The 14,449-nt window shown below is 60.1% G+C and overlaps 1 protein-coding gene across 1 annotated transcript; it reads right to left on the bottom strand.

Annotated features, from left to right (window-relative positions):
- Positions 1-384: 384 nt before the first annotated feature.
- On the bottom strand, positions 385-13,835 carry LOC133341710 (uncharacterized). Its single transcript, XM_061550355.1, has 9 exons — positions 13,782-13,835; positions 12,410-12,518; positions 11,498-11,618; positions 10,897-11,054; positions 10,417-10,569; positions 9,812-9,977; positions 9,229-9,417; positions 3,952-4,288; positions 385-3,015 (listed from the first exon to the last, which is right to left on the bottom strand). Exons 1-9 carry the CDS (start codon positions 13,808-13,810, stop codon positions 2,364-2,366), a joined length of 1,914 nt encoding a protein of 637 aa, XP_061406339.1. The 5' UTR covers positions 13,811-13,835; the 3' UTR covers positions 385-2,363.
- Positions 13,836-14,449: the final 614 nt, after the last annotated feature.

Below are 14,449 nucleotides of genomic sequence, written 5' to 3'. Positions count from 1 at the left end.
AGACCCCCCGTATAGCCTTAACAGACTGTAGGGGCAAGTGCTGTTAGCGAGCACCTATGAAGGCCGGAACGGTACACGAGGGGGTGGGTGGCCAGCACCACGCCCGACCGCCTTTGTCTCCCTAGTGGCGATGTTTACACACCGCACCAGGTACTCATTTCAGGCTGAGTCGACCTAGGGGAGGCCCACGACCGGTTCAGATAATCGTCACTGGGTGTTGGCCGTGAGCGGGAATCGAACCCGGGTCACCAGGTTCATAGCGCAGCGCGCTAACCGCTACACCACCGCTCCCCACTCATTGACACGAACTTGCGCGTCGCGACGCATTCTTGCAGAGGCCGTTCTCTCAACGCGCACGGACATTGATGCACAACAAGTCACGTGCAGAGAGAGGCTCTAGCGCGATTTTATTGTCGCGTTGTGCAGGTACAATAATGATGAATAATGCCGATCAATAATATCGATGCTGATCAGTAATGGTGATCAATAATACCGATGCTGATCAACATTGGTGATCAATAACAATGGATCGGGCATCGCGACACGCTCCCGGCGAGTTTGATTATTACTGGTACAATTATTAGTGTTTTGCTGTTAAAAGTACATTTATTTAAAAATAATAATAGACAGATAATTACAAAATTGCATAACATTTTAACTTACATTCCGACTCTCGTCCCCCCCTTTTGAAATTCATTAACACACACACACTGGATGTGATGTGCAGAGGAGTGTTGCCAGTTCAGGTGGGTTACCTGTGTTGCCTGTACAGGTGAGTGCTATGCAGGTATGGGGGGAGTCACCTGATATGATGACACGCCGTGACCCCGGCTGCCCACCTCCCCAACCCCACTAATGCTGCCCTTCCCAATGCCGACGACCCCCACCACTGCCTATCTGTTGCTGCCCACCGTGATCCTTTGCTGCCTTCCCCCCCAACCCCTCTACTGCTGCCCTTCACAATGCCCACTGCCCCCGAAGGCAAATCCGTTTCTATGTAAATAGGAGACGTTGGCTGCGTCGAGCGGTGCTGCGCTCTGCGCGGGGATTCTGTGTCCCGCTTATTTCGTGGTCACTGGTCACCAGGGCCAAGTCCACTGCTCAACTCGATGAGGCTTTCGTTCAACGAGTCGTGGCTGAAATCCAGATCCGAACCCGTAATGACGATGATCTCAAAGGGGTGGGCCCGGCTTCTCCGACAAGCCAGGAACCACCAGGTCACCTCCCGGTTGTGCTTTAATCTTTGATTTTACGCCCATACTGGATCCTCCTTGAACCAACCCAGAGACGCACACGTCCTCCTGCTGCTCCGCCTCCTCCTCGTCTTGGCTCCACATTAACATTGGTCTACAATCTCTCAAATCTTCCCGCGACCTTCCCGTGCCTTCCGTCACTTGCGTAAACATTCCATCCTCCTAATTCATAGCCGCCACCGCCACCGCCGCCGTCGCTGCGCGTCCACGCGGAGTCGCGTACATTCAGAGTCGAGGCCCGGCGAGGCCTCTCAAGGCCTCGCTCGCCTACAATTCAAACGTTTCCGGTGAATGAGTCTAAGGGGGGTCAAAGTGACATTCTGCCACGAAGACAGCCGATCGCTTTTCTGGATTTGTTTTCCCCGTTGTTGGTGATTGACACATCGGGACAATTTTGCCGAAGTTCCGACTGGAACATTCGGCAACACGGTGGGAATCCGTCCCAAAAGTGTTTTTTGGGTACCAGGCAGTGCTCATCTCGCCCGTTTGGTGGCCCGGAGTCAGACATGGAAATTCCACATTCTTAATGGCAAGGGCGAGTATCAAAACAATAACCATACATTGCGTATAAAGCAGAAAACATTAGTACAACGTTTGACAGCAGCTTGCTCGTGGAAATGCAAACGCGAAGGCGAGATCGAGAGAGAAATAAAAACAGTGATTTGCATCTTTCTGGGAAATGATTGCGGCGTCAGAAATGATGGCGGAGGGCGCGGGGTTAAAGGTCACCGTGAGCGCTAGCCGGCGCAAGCGGTCGCTTTTGAGAGTTGTCGTTGCTAAGGAACTGGGACTTCGATGACATCGGTGAGCTAATAAAATAAAAAACCCAACAATACTCGCGGGATGAGACAAAATCTATCGGATGAGATGAACGTTGTAAAAAACGTAACTTTAAATAAAAATAAAAAATAGCAACAACGGTGATGATGATGCCACAAATTAATGACGTCAAGATTTTCACAACGGTGCTCCCAGGGCAGGGCAGGGAAAGGTCACCGATTCGTCAGCGTCGACGTCCGGCTCCCGTCGTGAACTCAACAGCCGTCTGCTCCGGATGTCGATGGTTACATTTACCTATTTAATTATCGATTTTAGTTTTGCTGCTCGCGCTCAGTCGAGGCCGAGGGCCTCGGCGCGCTCGCCCTCCGAGGCGCCGGAGTCTCTCTGCCGGACGATGCCGGAATCCTCCGACCCTTCCTCGAGCGGATCCCGCCCGGAAATCCGGGACTCCGACTCCGGAACGCCGAGCGCGTCCAGCTCCTTCCGGATCGACTTCGGAACCAACTCCTTGTCGGCGCTCTGCTGTTGCTGCTGCTGCTTGGACTGCGCCGTCTCATCCCCGGCGTGCTCCCCCCGGCTCGCGCCGTTCGCGAGTGCCGGCTCGCCCGATCCCGCCGAGTCGCGGTCCGGACTGCCCGAGTAATCCCAGAAGGAATTCCCGAAGGAGCGCTGCGTCGGCTCCTCCTGTAGGAACAGCAGGCGCATCTCGGCCGAGCAGGAGAAGGGGTCTTCATCGTCGTCATGGTCGTGGTGGTGGTGGTCGTCGATGTTGTTGTTGTTGTTGTCGTCTCCGTCGTCGGTGGTGGTGGTGGCGGTGTGGTGGTCGTGGTGGTGGAGCTCCGTGGCGGAGCTGTTGCTGGTGTTGCTGGTGGCGCTGGGCGGCACCATCATGTCGTGCGTCGTCTTGAGGGCGCGAGGGACGCGCTTGCGAGCGGCGGACGGTGGCGGCGGCTCCAACCGGGGGAAGGTGTCGGAGGCGGCCCTGGCAGGGGTCAAAGGGCAGGGCCGTAGGCAGGGCGTGACACTCGCACCCACATCACACACACGGCACACGCACGCTCCACGTACACACCACACACTCCACGTACACCCACATGCATACGTGTGCACACAAAGTACACGCACGTACATTCGTACACGAAAAGTCCAAGCACTTGCGCGCGCACACACACACACACACACGTGCGTGTGCAGACGTGCTGGCACTGCACAGATAAACACTCGTGTGCGTCAGCCCGTGCGGTGGACCAGTGGCTCGTGGGTAGGATCGACCGCAGAGATTTTTCCAGGGATGAATTTCGAGTTGGATCGGTGAACCGCGCTGATGGAGGAGGGTGGATTGAAACGCCGGTTGCTGGCCGCTTGGTGTTTTTGGTGTTTTTGGATCTTTTGAGCCCGGCCAGCCATCTCAGTCAGTCAATACATGGCACCTGGTTGGTTCTGTCCCGTGACCTGCCAGCGGGCGTTCGACGCTTGACGTGGCCTTAAAGTGCACCTAGCCTGGCACAAGCGCTGTGGTTGCGTCACCGTCAATTAGTGGTGAATGGCGGTTGTTGTTGTATATACATACAGAAATCTTTGTCTTTTTTAGCCTTAACAAATTGTTGGGGTAAGTGCTGTTAGTGAGCACATGAAGGCCGGCATGGCACATGAGGGGGTCGGTGGCCAGCACCACGCCCGGCTGCCTTTGTCTCCCAGTGGCGATGTTGACACACCGCACCAGGTACTCATTTGAGGCCGAGGCGACCTAGGGGAGGCTCAGGACCGGTTCAGATAATCGTCAACGGTGTGGGTGGCCATGAGCGGGAATCAAACTCCGGCCGCTACACCACCGCGCACACACACACGCGCACACACACACGCGCACACACACGCGCACACACACACGCACCCCTGTTGCGTGTGCGCGATCGCTCACCTGCGCGCCAGGTGAGGAGCCGCCGCCATCGCCATCGCCGGGGCGGTGCTCCACGCGCCGCCCCCGCGTCCCGCTTGCTCCGCCGCCGCGTCCCACGCGTCGCTCGGCCAACGCTCGGCGGCTCCCAGCGCCGTCCAGGTGGCGCGCCCCCCGCTCCCCGGGGTGGGGGGGCCCCGCTCTTCCTCCCGGGGAACGGGGGGGGGCCCCGGTGCCGCCACCCCCGGCCCCACCCCGGCCGCCGCCGACACCCCGACGACAGGGGTGCTAACCGTGACGTGCCTACCCTTGGGCATCGGGGACGCTGAGAAACTGGCGTTCTCAAAGAGGCTCTGATCGACTGCGGAGGAGGAGGAGGAGACACACGGGAACACGGGGTCACGATCATAGTAAGAGCAGCGATGTTTAAGCGTGTCATCATCGTTCGTGCATATTGCTTCTCACAATCGCCGACAAACCACAGGCACGAGCTGTCGAAGGCAGCAGCAGCAGCAGCCAGGCAGTGACGAGCGGCGCTATCGACAATTGCCCAAGCGCCGCGCGTCCTCTGTTTGTTAAAGATGCGCATTGCGTCGTTGCCTTTTACGCACAAGGCGATGACGACGAGCGGGCCGGTGAACGATTGCCATCGCTGCGACGAGAAAATGGAACGGAACCGTGGGGCAAGCAGGGAAGGCTGCACGGGGAACGGCTATGAGCGAGCGGCGTGCTGACGGGACGAGATGAAATGTGACGACGATTCACAGATGACGACAAAGACGACGACGATGATGATGATGATGATAGGGACAAGGGACTCGTAAGCCGGGTCCACACCAGGCTGATCAGTTGCGCAAGTTGATTGCATGCAACCGAATCCCAACTTGGGTTGCACACAACTGATTCGCAGCTCGGTCACTCGCAACTGAATCTCAATTGGGTTGCATGCGAATACATTTATTGCATTTGGATGTCCCTGCAACCAGAGGCCAAGTGGCGTGACGATGTCAGGAGCGTGCCGGTTATACCCAGTGGACGTGGCGCAAAGTCTGCACAGCGACGGCAGGCAAAACGGAACAGAATGAGAGCGAACCGCCGCGGCCATGCCGATACCGAGAGGGGGCCCTGGGACGCGGCCCGCTGACACGAAACGTCGGACTTCCTTACCTTGGCGCTCGGCTCGGCTCCACAATGGAAAGCACAAGGAGGAAACAAATAGTTTTGTTGGTTCAGAAAAAGTCATCAATTGCCCTCACCTGCCCCCTCGAGCCCCCAGATCCTCATCCCTGCTCTGCGACCCCTGCTGCCCCCCACCCCTGCCCCCCCCCTTAGGGTCCCTGCCGCCCCCCACCCCTGCCCCCCCCTTAGGGTCCCTGTGGTCCCCACCCCTGCCCCCCCCGTAGGGTCCCTGTGGTCCCCAGGCCTTGCTCCAACCCTCGGGCCGGAACTCAAAACAAATCCTTCCTGCTCAAAACGAGCGTCGAGTCGGTGGGTGGCCCAACTCTTGTTTATGGCCCCCAGCCAGTGGTGGAAATTCCACATTCCCCCAACAGAGCGGCACTTGTTTGACGGACCCCGGAGGGACGTTTGTCTGCGTGGACCCCGCGAGCCCCGCGCACGACGAGCGATGTGGCGAGTACGCGGCGTCCCTCGACCCCCTGGCGACCGCTGTGAGAATCGACGCTGAACGCTCCGGTCAAGGCCTTGCTGCTGACGCGGCAGCGTCTTTATTCGGTGACAGTCGCGGACGCACGGCTCGGCCCACGGGAACCGCGCTCGAGTGCGGCTGTGGCCACCGCGGCGCCGAGTTGAGTCCGGCGTTAGCCGTCGGCGGAGACGTCCGCTCGAGTTGCGCCGCTCGTTCGTTGTTTTTGTTGCGCAAATGCAAACCGCCCGCGGGGGAAGAGAACCACCGGAGATGAAGCCTATCCAGAGATCCTGGTCGCTTCCAAAATATTAAGATATATATACTGTGTATGTTTTTGTCACAAGCGTCCCGCACTCACTTCAAAATTGGCCACTGAAATGTATCCCTGCCGCGCAGTAATGTTTCCGCGTGTATTTTGTTGTTGTTTGGTCTCGTTCACAAGGTCGAGCGGACGACCGCATTAACGCCGAAGCCTTCACGAACCCTGCAGCCTGACCTCGTGTGAACGGGGGATCGGGGGGGGGGGGTGGTGGGGGGGCAGTCAATGTTCAACAAACTCTGAACGAACCTCGGCACTTAACTTGTTCCTGTTAATGGTTCATGGCCATTTGTCACACCGGAAAATGTTGACGAAAAATCGCCACCCGCTGTTAAAAACGTTGCACCGATGAAAATAATTTAGAAGGGTGAGCTGAGGGGAGGGGGGGTGGTCAACTTCATCCTGCCCCCCCCCACACACCACGGAGTTGCCCTCCACCAGCCCACCAGTCTGTACCGCAGGTGAGGTACCACACTCTCTCCAGAAAGTGGCGCCATCAACCGTCGCCACGAACGCGGTCGAAATCTTTGGTTCCGGTTTTCCTTCTGGCTACTGTTGTTGTGGATGACCTCGGTCGGTGCACAGCTCCTGAATCAACACCACGGGGTACGTGCGGATCCTTCCGGGTGGGTATCGCTCGCCGCCGACGTTAGCCGTGGACGCGAATGAAACTTGGCCGGCGGGGGGTTCGTTGGCGCGGCGCTCTTACAGACGGGCTGCGCGTGCAATTTCAGTGGCCAATATCAAATGTTACGACGTACACGGAGATCCCAAGTACACATCTACACATCGATACCGCGCGTGTACGATGCCCCCGCACGCGGGCGCCGTCTCTTCCGCACGGGCTGCAGAGAGACGGCGCCCGTCGCTGTCAAGTGCACTTGTATAGCGTGAGACGGACACCTAGCCTGGCACCTCCGTCACGAGGAATGGGGGTCACAGCCGGAGAGTGGTGGGGGGGGGGGGGGGTGAGCAGCACCGCACGGCACCCGACGGATAGCAGCACAGCAAGGGGGATTGAATCCACCTGTGCGGGGCTTTGAGTGTCATGCCCTGAACGGCGACTGACAATTCACGACGGGCGATCGGTGCGGCAGCGGGAGGAGGAGTGGGTGGGGTTGCCACCACCAATCCGGGACGTATCCTAACCAGCAGCAAACCCCCACACCAGCGGAAGAGCGGAGAGCTGCTCGTGGCTCCGTCGTCTTGAGTGAGCCGTGTAACATCACGATTATTATTATAATCACGCAACGGACCAAAAGCCGGGGAGACTTTTCGCTTCAGAGATGTCCCAGGGCAGCAGCTGCCTCCCCAACGAAGAGAACGATCCTGGGAAAACCAGGACGGGTTGCAACCCCCCCCGCCGCCCCCGTACTTCGGGCGTGGTGGGTATTGTGATGGCGAGGGTGTGGCGCTGCGGTGTCGCTGCGGTGTCGCTGCGGTGTCGCTGCGGTGTCGCTGCGGTGTCGCGTGGAACCGCTCGGGGGGCCTCGAGCCGCGCACATCTTTAGCCGTTCTCGTTCACGCGACGCGTACAGCGAAACAACACGTTTAGCCCGGAGTACTGGCGTCATTCCAGAGTGAAACTCGCGTGTTACTGGCGTCATATCGGATTCATACTGGCATCATTCCGGCATCATATTCATTCGTCATACTGGCAAAACACTCGCGTAATGCTGCCGTAATATCAGCATCATACTCGCGGCTTACTGGCAATAGTGATAACAGTGAATGTCCAATTAATGGACGAGCTATTTGAAGAAATGGGTAAATAAATTTAAGTGAAACTAAGTACGTTATTTTTATTAATGAATAGTGAAATTAAACCATTCAAGTGGTTTCCTGCTCATACGGTCATGGGGGATGAGGTTGGGGGGTGGCGGACCAGTGGTGACAATTCCACATTCTTATGGCAGGGATTAGCCGTTCCATAGGCCAAGCACCAGTTGACTTCACGCATCGTAGTACTCGTTTTATCCACCCCAGGGGGATGAGTCAATCAATGCCCGACTTGACCTGCATGTGAACTCGCTACTCTCCGCTTGCGAGCGAAGCGAGTCTTAGCCGCGGGTTCTAACATAACCGTGGGTAAAGGGGCAGCCCTGCAATTGCTCACTTGTGCCAATTGTGGGTGGAAGGGCCTCCACCGGGGGGGAGCTCCAGAGAGCCTCGCTCTTCACAGGGTGCTTGGCCTACTCTTCCACACTGTTCCAGACGTTTTAGAAGAGGTGGGAGTGCCCACACTTTGCCCCACCACACACACGACCTGCCGATCATGGGCTAACTTGTGGTGAACCCGCTTACACCGCTGGGCGGAACAAAGGCGGTTGGGCGGGGTGGGGGGAAGATTGAATCGAACCGACGACTTCTGGATCGCCAGTCCAGCAGCGCGCTGCTGACCGTTACAGCACGGCAGCGTCCCCCGACAAAAAGACACCGAAAATAAACAACAATAACAACAATAGCAACAACAGTAACGACAATAGTAAAATACGAGTGGTGAAATTATATCACAAGACACCGCAAGCGGCCAGTGGCTACACGATGACTGGCTTGTTTCTCACGGCTTCTCCACAGCCTAGGCCGTGACCCCTGACGCCCAGCTGCCTAAAGCCAGGCCCGAGCATCGCCTCGGCTAACTCCGTCCCCACCTCGTCGCCCTCCTCCCCCTCCTCGTCATCGTCGTCGTCATCGTTGTCGTCGTCGTCCTCGCTGGAGTCGCTCTCGAGGCCGATGCCGGACTCCTGGCCGTGCAGCATCTCGAGCGAGAAGCAGCGGCACACGGCCGGGTCCCAGCCCATGCCGGGGCCCAGCGGGAAGCTGAACCTCTCGGGCCGCGAGCCGCCACCGCCGCCCCTCCTGCCCACGGCGGTGGCGGCCGACCCAACTCCGTCGCGTGCGTGGCACCCGAGCGCCACCTCCGGCCCCATGCCATTCTCGTGCGCGACCCCGTTCTGCACGGGAGCCTCCTCCTCTTCCTCGCCACCGCCGGGAGGCGTTCCCTCGCGTCGCCCCTCGCGCCGCGACCCCTCCCCCTCGCGCCGCGACGCCTCGGCACCGCCCGGCGAACCGTCGCCGGCGCCGGACCGCCCCGCGGGCGACCCCTCGCCCGTCCCCCTCGGTGGCGGCGACGACGGCGGCGACCGCGGCCCTCGGGCCGTCTCCTCTCGGCACGCCGGCGGATCGGCGCCGCTAGGCGGCCGCCGCGGGGCGATTCCGACCGGCGCCGCGACCGCGTCCGCGGCGACGGGCGTCGCGTTATTAACGGCGGCGGCGACGGCGAGGGCGCACGGGTCGAATCGCCGGTCGGCGTCGCTCCGAGCGGGCCGCGTACCTGCGAGGCGGAGGCCGAAGCCGTCGTCGTCGCCGCCGCCGACGGCGTCCCGGCCGCCGGCGACGACGGGGGAGAGGCCGACGTCGGCCGGCCGCGGCGTGCACGGCCCGCACAGTAGCAAGGCCGGCTGGGGCGGCGAGCTCACCGCTGTGGCCCACGACACGTCGGTCACACTCAGCCGGCTGGCACCTGGGGGTGGGGGTGGGAGGGGATTTTGGTTAATCCCGAAGATGCCACGGTGGCGGTGGTGGGGGAGGTGTTGTAGATGTCAGAGGTTGTGGTGGTTGTGATGGTCGTGGCGGTGATGGTGATGACACCGGTGATGTTGGTGATTGTCTTGAGAGAAGTCGGACTTGACCTCCCCCCAGCTACTGGGCCCCATCGCAAAGCGTGGCCGCGATGATGACAGTGAACACGGTTTCTCTTTCTGATGGTTGTTACGCTGATGATCGTTGCATTCATATCGGCGATAATAGCAGTGGAGATGGCGATGACCGTGGAGATTACAACAATGACATTTATCTCCCTGGTGGAGCAGACATTGGTGGATATGATGATGGTGTTAGGGGTTGTGATGCCGTACTGCCGGTGTGCTGGGCCAGGCTGATCTCCAGGCCCTGGATCTCTTTGACGAGGGCGCTCACGTGACCCAGAAGGTCGCGGTTCTGCAGCAGCAGCTGGTGCGTGCGGGCCTGTGCCTCCATGCGCGCCGCGCACTCGGCACTCAGCTGGTCCTTGAGCAGCTGCACCTGCGGCCAGAACAACGTCATCGTCGTTAAAGTCTTCATCATCATCGTTGTCAGTCATCGTCGTCATCATCGCGACTGCCGGCCCCCTTCCCGTCTCGCCGCGTCCTGCACAAGGCCCCCGCGGCGCTCCCTCGTCCGGGCGGTCCGCGCGCCACGACGCCGCCCGCCCTGGCACGCGCAGCGGCAGAGCCGGAGACCCCGGGGAACGCCGGGCACAGCGCCGTGCACGAGCGGGCGGCACTCGGAGCTGCCACATCCCGGCCTCGCAGCCTCGCGCCTACAACACCCGGCAAGCCCCCCGCTCGTCTAGATTACCAAACCCAAGCACTTGACCCCGCTTTGCTCAGGGATTCAAGGGCGGTGGTGGTGAGTCGGTGCGGTGGTGGTGCCGGTGGTGCGGTGGTGGTGCGGTGGTGGTGCGGTGGTGGTAGCCGGTTACCTGCGCCACGGCCACCTGCGTCTGCTGCTGTTGCTGCAGCAGCTGCTGCTGCAGCAGCTGGATCTGGTGGTGCGTGGAGAGGGGCATGCTGGGAGAAGAGCCCATGCCCAGGTGCGGAGGAGACGCCGCTTGGGGAGAGGCCGGTGGGAGGCCCTGTGGCCACATCGCATGGAGCCGGGGAGCCGGTGGGGGTTGGGGGGGGTCGGGAAGGGGAGACGGTACGGGAGAGAGGGGGGGGGCAATAAGTACGTTAGCCTTGAGCACTATCACCATCATCATTTGGTTCTCCAGTTTGATCACCATCATCATCGCAATCATCTTTACCTCGACCGTGATCACAATCTCGATCCTTAACATTGTCAACAATATCTTCAGCATCACAACGATGATGACCAATACCGTGACACGAGGCACATCATTGTCATGATGTGCTTCTTAACCGAATCGATGAATTCCAACGCTCCCCACGCTCCGTGCCACCTGTGCCGGCGTCTGTGCGTGCGGCTCCGTCGTGTCCAGGTCGGTGAGCCCCGGCCGCCGTGCCGGCTCGGCGAGCCCCGCGGGCGAGGGGCCGTCCTCGGCATCGATGTCCGTCTCCACTGCCTCCCCGGCCGGCACGAGCGCGGCCGTGCCGTTAGCTGCGAGTGCCGATACGGTCATCGCTACTGCCACCATCACCACCACCGTCACCACCGTCACCACCGTCACCACCATCACCACCACCGCCACCATCACCACCACGACTACCATACTGCTACCATCACCACCACCGTCACCACCATCACCACCATTACCACCACCATCACCACCACCACCACCACCATTACCATCACCACCATACTGCTACCATCACCACCACCATCACCACTACCATCACCGTCATCACCACCACCACCACCATCACCACCGTCATGCACCCTTATGCCCCCTCACGCCCTCAGGCACCCTAACGCCCCGTGACACACACACACGCACACACGCACACACGCGCACACACACGCACACACACGCACACACACGCACACACACGCACACACACGCACACACACGCACACACAGACACGCACACACACGCACGTACCGCCGCCGAGCGGGCCCTTGTCGGTGTCCCCGTCGGGCACGTGCTGCGCATGCTGCACGCTCAGCTTGTGGCACACCTCGAACGCCTGCCCCACGGTGCGCACCACGCGCATCGCGTGCGACTGCAAGGCACGCGGGCGGCGGGGTCACGCACAGAGGTGGTGGGGGTGGTGGGGGTGGTGGGGGTGGTGGAGGTGGTGGGGGTGGTGGTGGTGGGTGAGGCGGTGGAGGTGGTGGAGGCGGTGGGGGCGGTGGAGGAGGTGGAGGTGGGTGAGGCGGTGGAGGTGGTGGAGGTGGTGGGGGTGGTGGTGGTGGGTGAGGCGGTGGAGGCGGTGGAGGTGGTGGAGGTGGTGGAGGTCGGTGGAGGTGGTGGACGTGGTGGGGTGGTAGTGGTGGGTGAGGCGGTGGAGGTGGTGGAGGCGGTGGTGGAGGCGGTGGAGGTGGTGGACGTGGTGGGGGTGGTGGAGGTGGGTGAGGCGGTGGAGGCAGTGGAGGCGGTGGAGGTGGTGGAGGCAGTGGACGTGGTGGGGGTGGTGGAGGCGGAGGTGGGTGAGGCAGTGGAGGCGGTGGGGGTGGTGGAGGTGGTGGTGGTGATGGAGGTGGTAGAGGCGGTGGGGGTGGTGGAGGCGGTGGAGCTGGTGGAGGTGGTGGGGAGTGCACGGGGGGGGGGGGGGGGGGTGGTGAACGCGTGGCAAGGGGAGCCGGGGCCACCGTCGCCAATGACGAGCGAGTCGGCAGAATGACGCCGCCCTCGGGCTCGCCAGTTGACTTATCGTTACGTCCAAGTTATTAGACCTTTATGTCCCTGTTTATTTACATACTGGGGGCGGCGGTGGGGGGGATGGACAGTGGGGGGTGGTGCACGAGCCGCGCCCGGCGTCGGGACCCCGTGCGTCCCCCCCCCCTCCCTCACCTTCTTCTTGGACTTGAAGACGTTGCAGCGGAAGACGTTGCTGGTGCCGTCGCGTGCGATGTAGCTGAAGATCTTGAGGTCCTGCGAGTCGTGCGACACGTAGAAGATCCTGGCGGCGGTGGCGGCCGTTGGCATCGGCGGGGCGGGAGGAGAAGACGTCACGGTTTCATCTTTTTTTTTACTTCACTACGGCAAAGGCGAAGCGCGATGCTAGAGAGACCGTCTGGAGGGGTATTTGGCCTACTCTTCCACGCTTAGAAGAGGGACAACTAGGGAACGAGGAAGAGGGATGGAGCCCACGCAGGGATGCTCAACGCGCGTTTGTCCCCGGTGGCTGTCGGGGCAACACCTGGCAGGTTGCCTGCCAAGAGGCCTTTTGGCGCTGGTTTTTTTCTTTATTTTCTTTGTCTCCCCAAGTCTCAGGCAACGCGGCGTTGGTCAACGTGGCCGGTTGACAATGGGGCAAGTGCCGAACAGCATCGCCACTCGGCGTTAAAGTTTGGTCCGGACGGGATGATCGTCACGAGAGTAACCGCGACCGCGTGCGCGTTACAAACCGACGGAGGGACAGGAGTCATGTACGAGCGCTTTCGACCTTTGCATGGAAAGCGGTAGAAAACGCGCGTACACGGTAGGTAACTTCGTGCGTCCCTCTGTGCGTCAGATTAAATGTTGCTATTTTTGTCGCACTAAAAGGGCTCATTCGGACCGGTAGCAACCAGGGACCTCGCGTGGCGATGGTGAGTTATGCACCACCGATGACCTTTGACCGATGAGATGTATGTACGTCGAACTTGTTTCGCACCGTACGTAGCCAACCGTGTTAATCGGAGTTCGTGTGTAAACATCAGCGCTGGGGAGATGAAGGTGACTAGGCGGCGTTGTGCTGGCCTTGATAGGTTTTCACTAACATCGTTCCATGTAGCTATCGGAGGGTTCTTTGTCGCGTGTACGCATTTGTACGTGCGTGTGTGCGTGCGTGCGTGCGTGGCGCAGTGGTTAGCACGCACCACACGACGAACCCAGAGACCCTGTGCCAGATTTCCGGGAACGGCTCGTGGCGATTTCTATCCTAGCCGGTTCCTTGTCCTGAGTGTGTGTGGGGGGAGTGTGCGTGTGTGTGGGGGGGAGTGTGTGTGTGGGGAGTGTGTGTGTGGGGGGTGGGAGTGTGTGTGTGGGGGGAGTGAGTGTGTGTGTGGGGGGAGTGTGTGTGTGTGTGGGGGGAGTGTGTGTGTGTGTGGGGAGTGTCCGTGTGTGTATGTGGGGGGAATGTGCGTGTGTGTGTGTGGGGGGAGTGTGCGTGTGTGTGTGTGGGGGGAGTGTGCGTGTGTGTGTGGGCGCGCTTGTAAAGGTCACGGAAGCCACCACCCACCGGTAGATGGGGTCATGCATCACCAGCATCTTGCTTTCATCCCACGCCCACTCCTTCTTCTGCACGGCGAGAGACACGGGGGGGGGGGGGGGGCGAGTGGGGGGTGGTGACATCTGAGTCTGTAGCAGCGTCACACAGCAGCCCTCCGATGCGTCTCTCACATGTGGGTAGACGTTTTCAAATATGGATTCTTTCCCAAACCGGCAAACAGTGAGCTGCTGTCGACTTTTCTGGGTCTCATCCGCATGGTGTGGTGGCGCTGAAGGTCGAGTCGGAGGAGGATGGGGGGGGGGGTCTAACACAGGGTGATGCACTACTTACTGGTGAAGTTCTGATGGGGGCAAAAAAAATACCCTTTTAAAAATATCTCCAGCCAGCAATGCAAGGTCCTTAACATAGGCCAGAGAGAGAGGGTTGAGATTGTGATGTCGTGTTGACGAGCATGCGCGTGCTTGCGCGTGCGTGTGTTTGGTGTGACTGTGTGTGTGTTTGGTGTGACTGTGTGTGTGTGTGTTATCGCAGGGGTGTTTGTAAACAATGTAATTGTCTGCACGTGTGTGTGAAGACCCTGCTGGCCCTGACAGGTGCTCGTTAAAACCAGAACTTTGCCCCAACAGGCTGCAGGACAGAGGATTTAATTGTCCTAGCGCGTGCGTGTGAGCGCGTGC

The sequence above is a fragment of the Lethenteron reissneri genome, chromosome 12, assembly GCF_015708825.2.
Source record: "Lethenteron reissneri isolate LAM-NWPU_2019-01 chromosome 12, ASM1570882v1, whole genome shotgun sequence".
Lineage (NCBI taxonomy): Eukaryota > Metazoa > Chordata > Hyperoartia > Petromyzontiformes > Petromyzontidae > Lethenteron > Lethenteron reissneri.
Note: the sequence above shows the minus strand (reverse complement) of the source record. Positions and strands in the feature narration are given on the sequence as shown.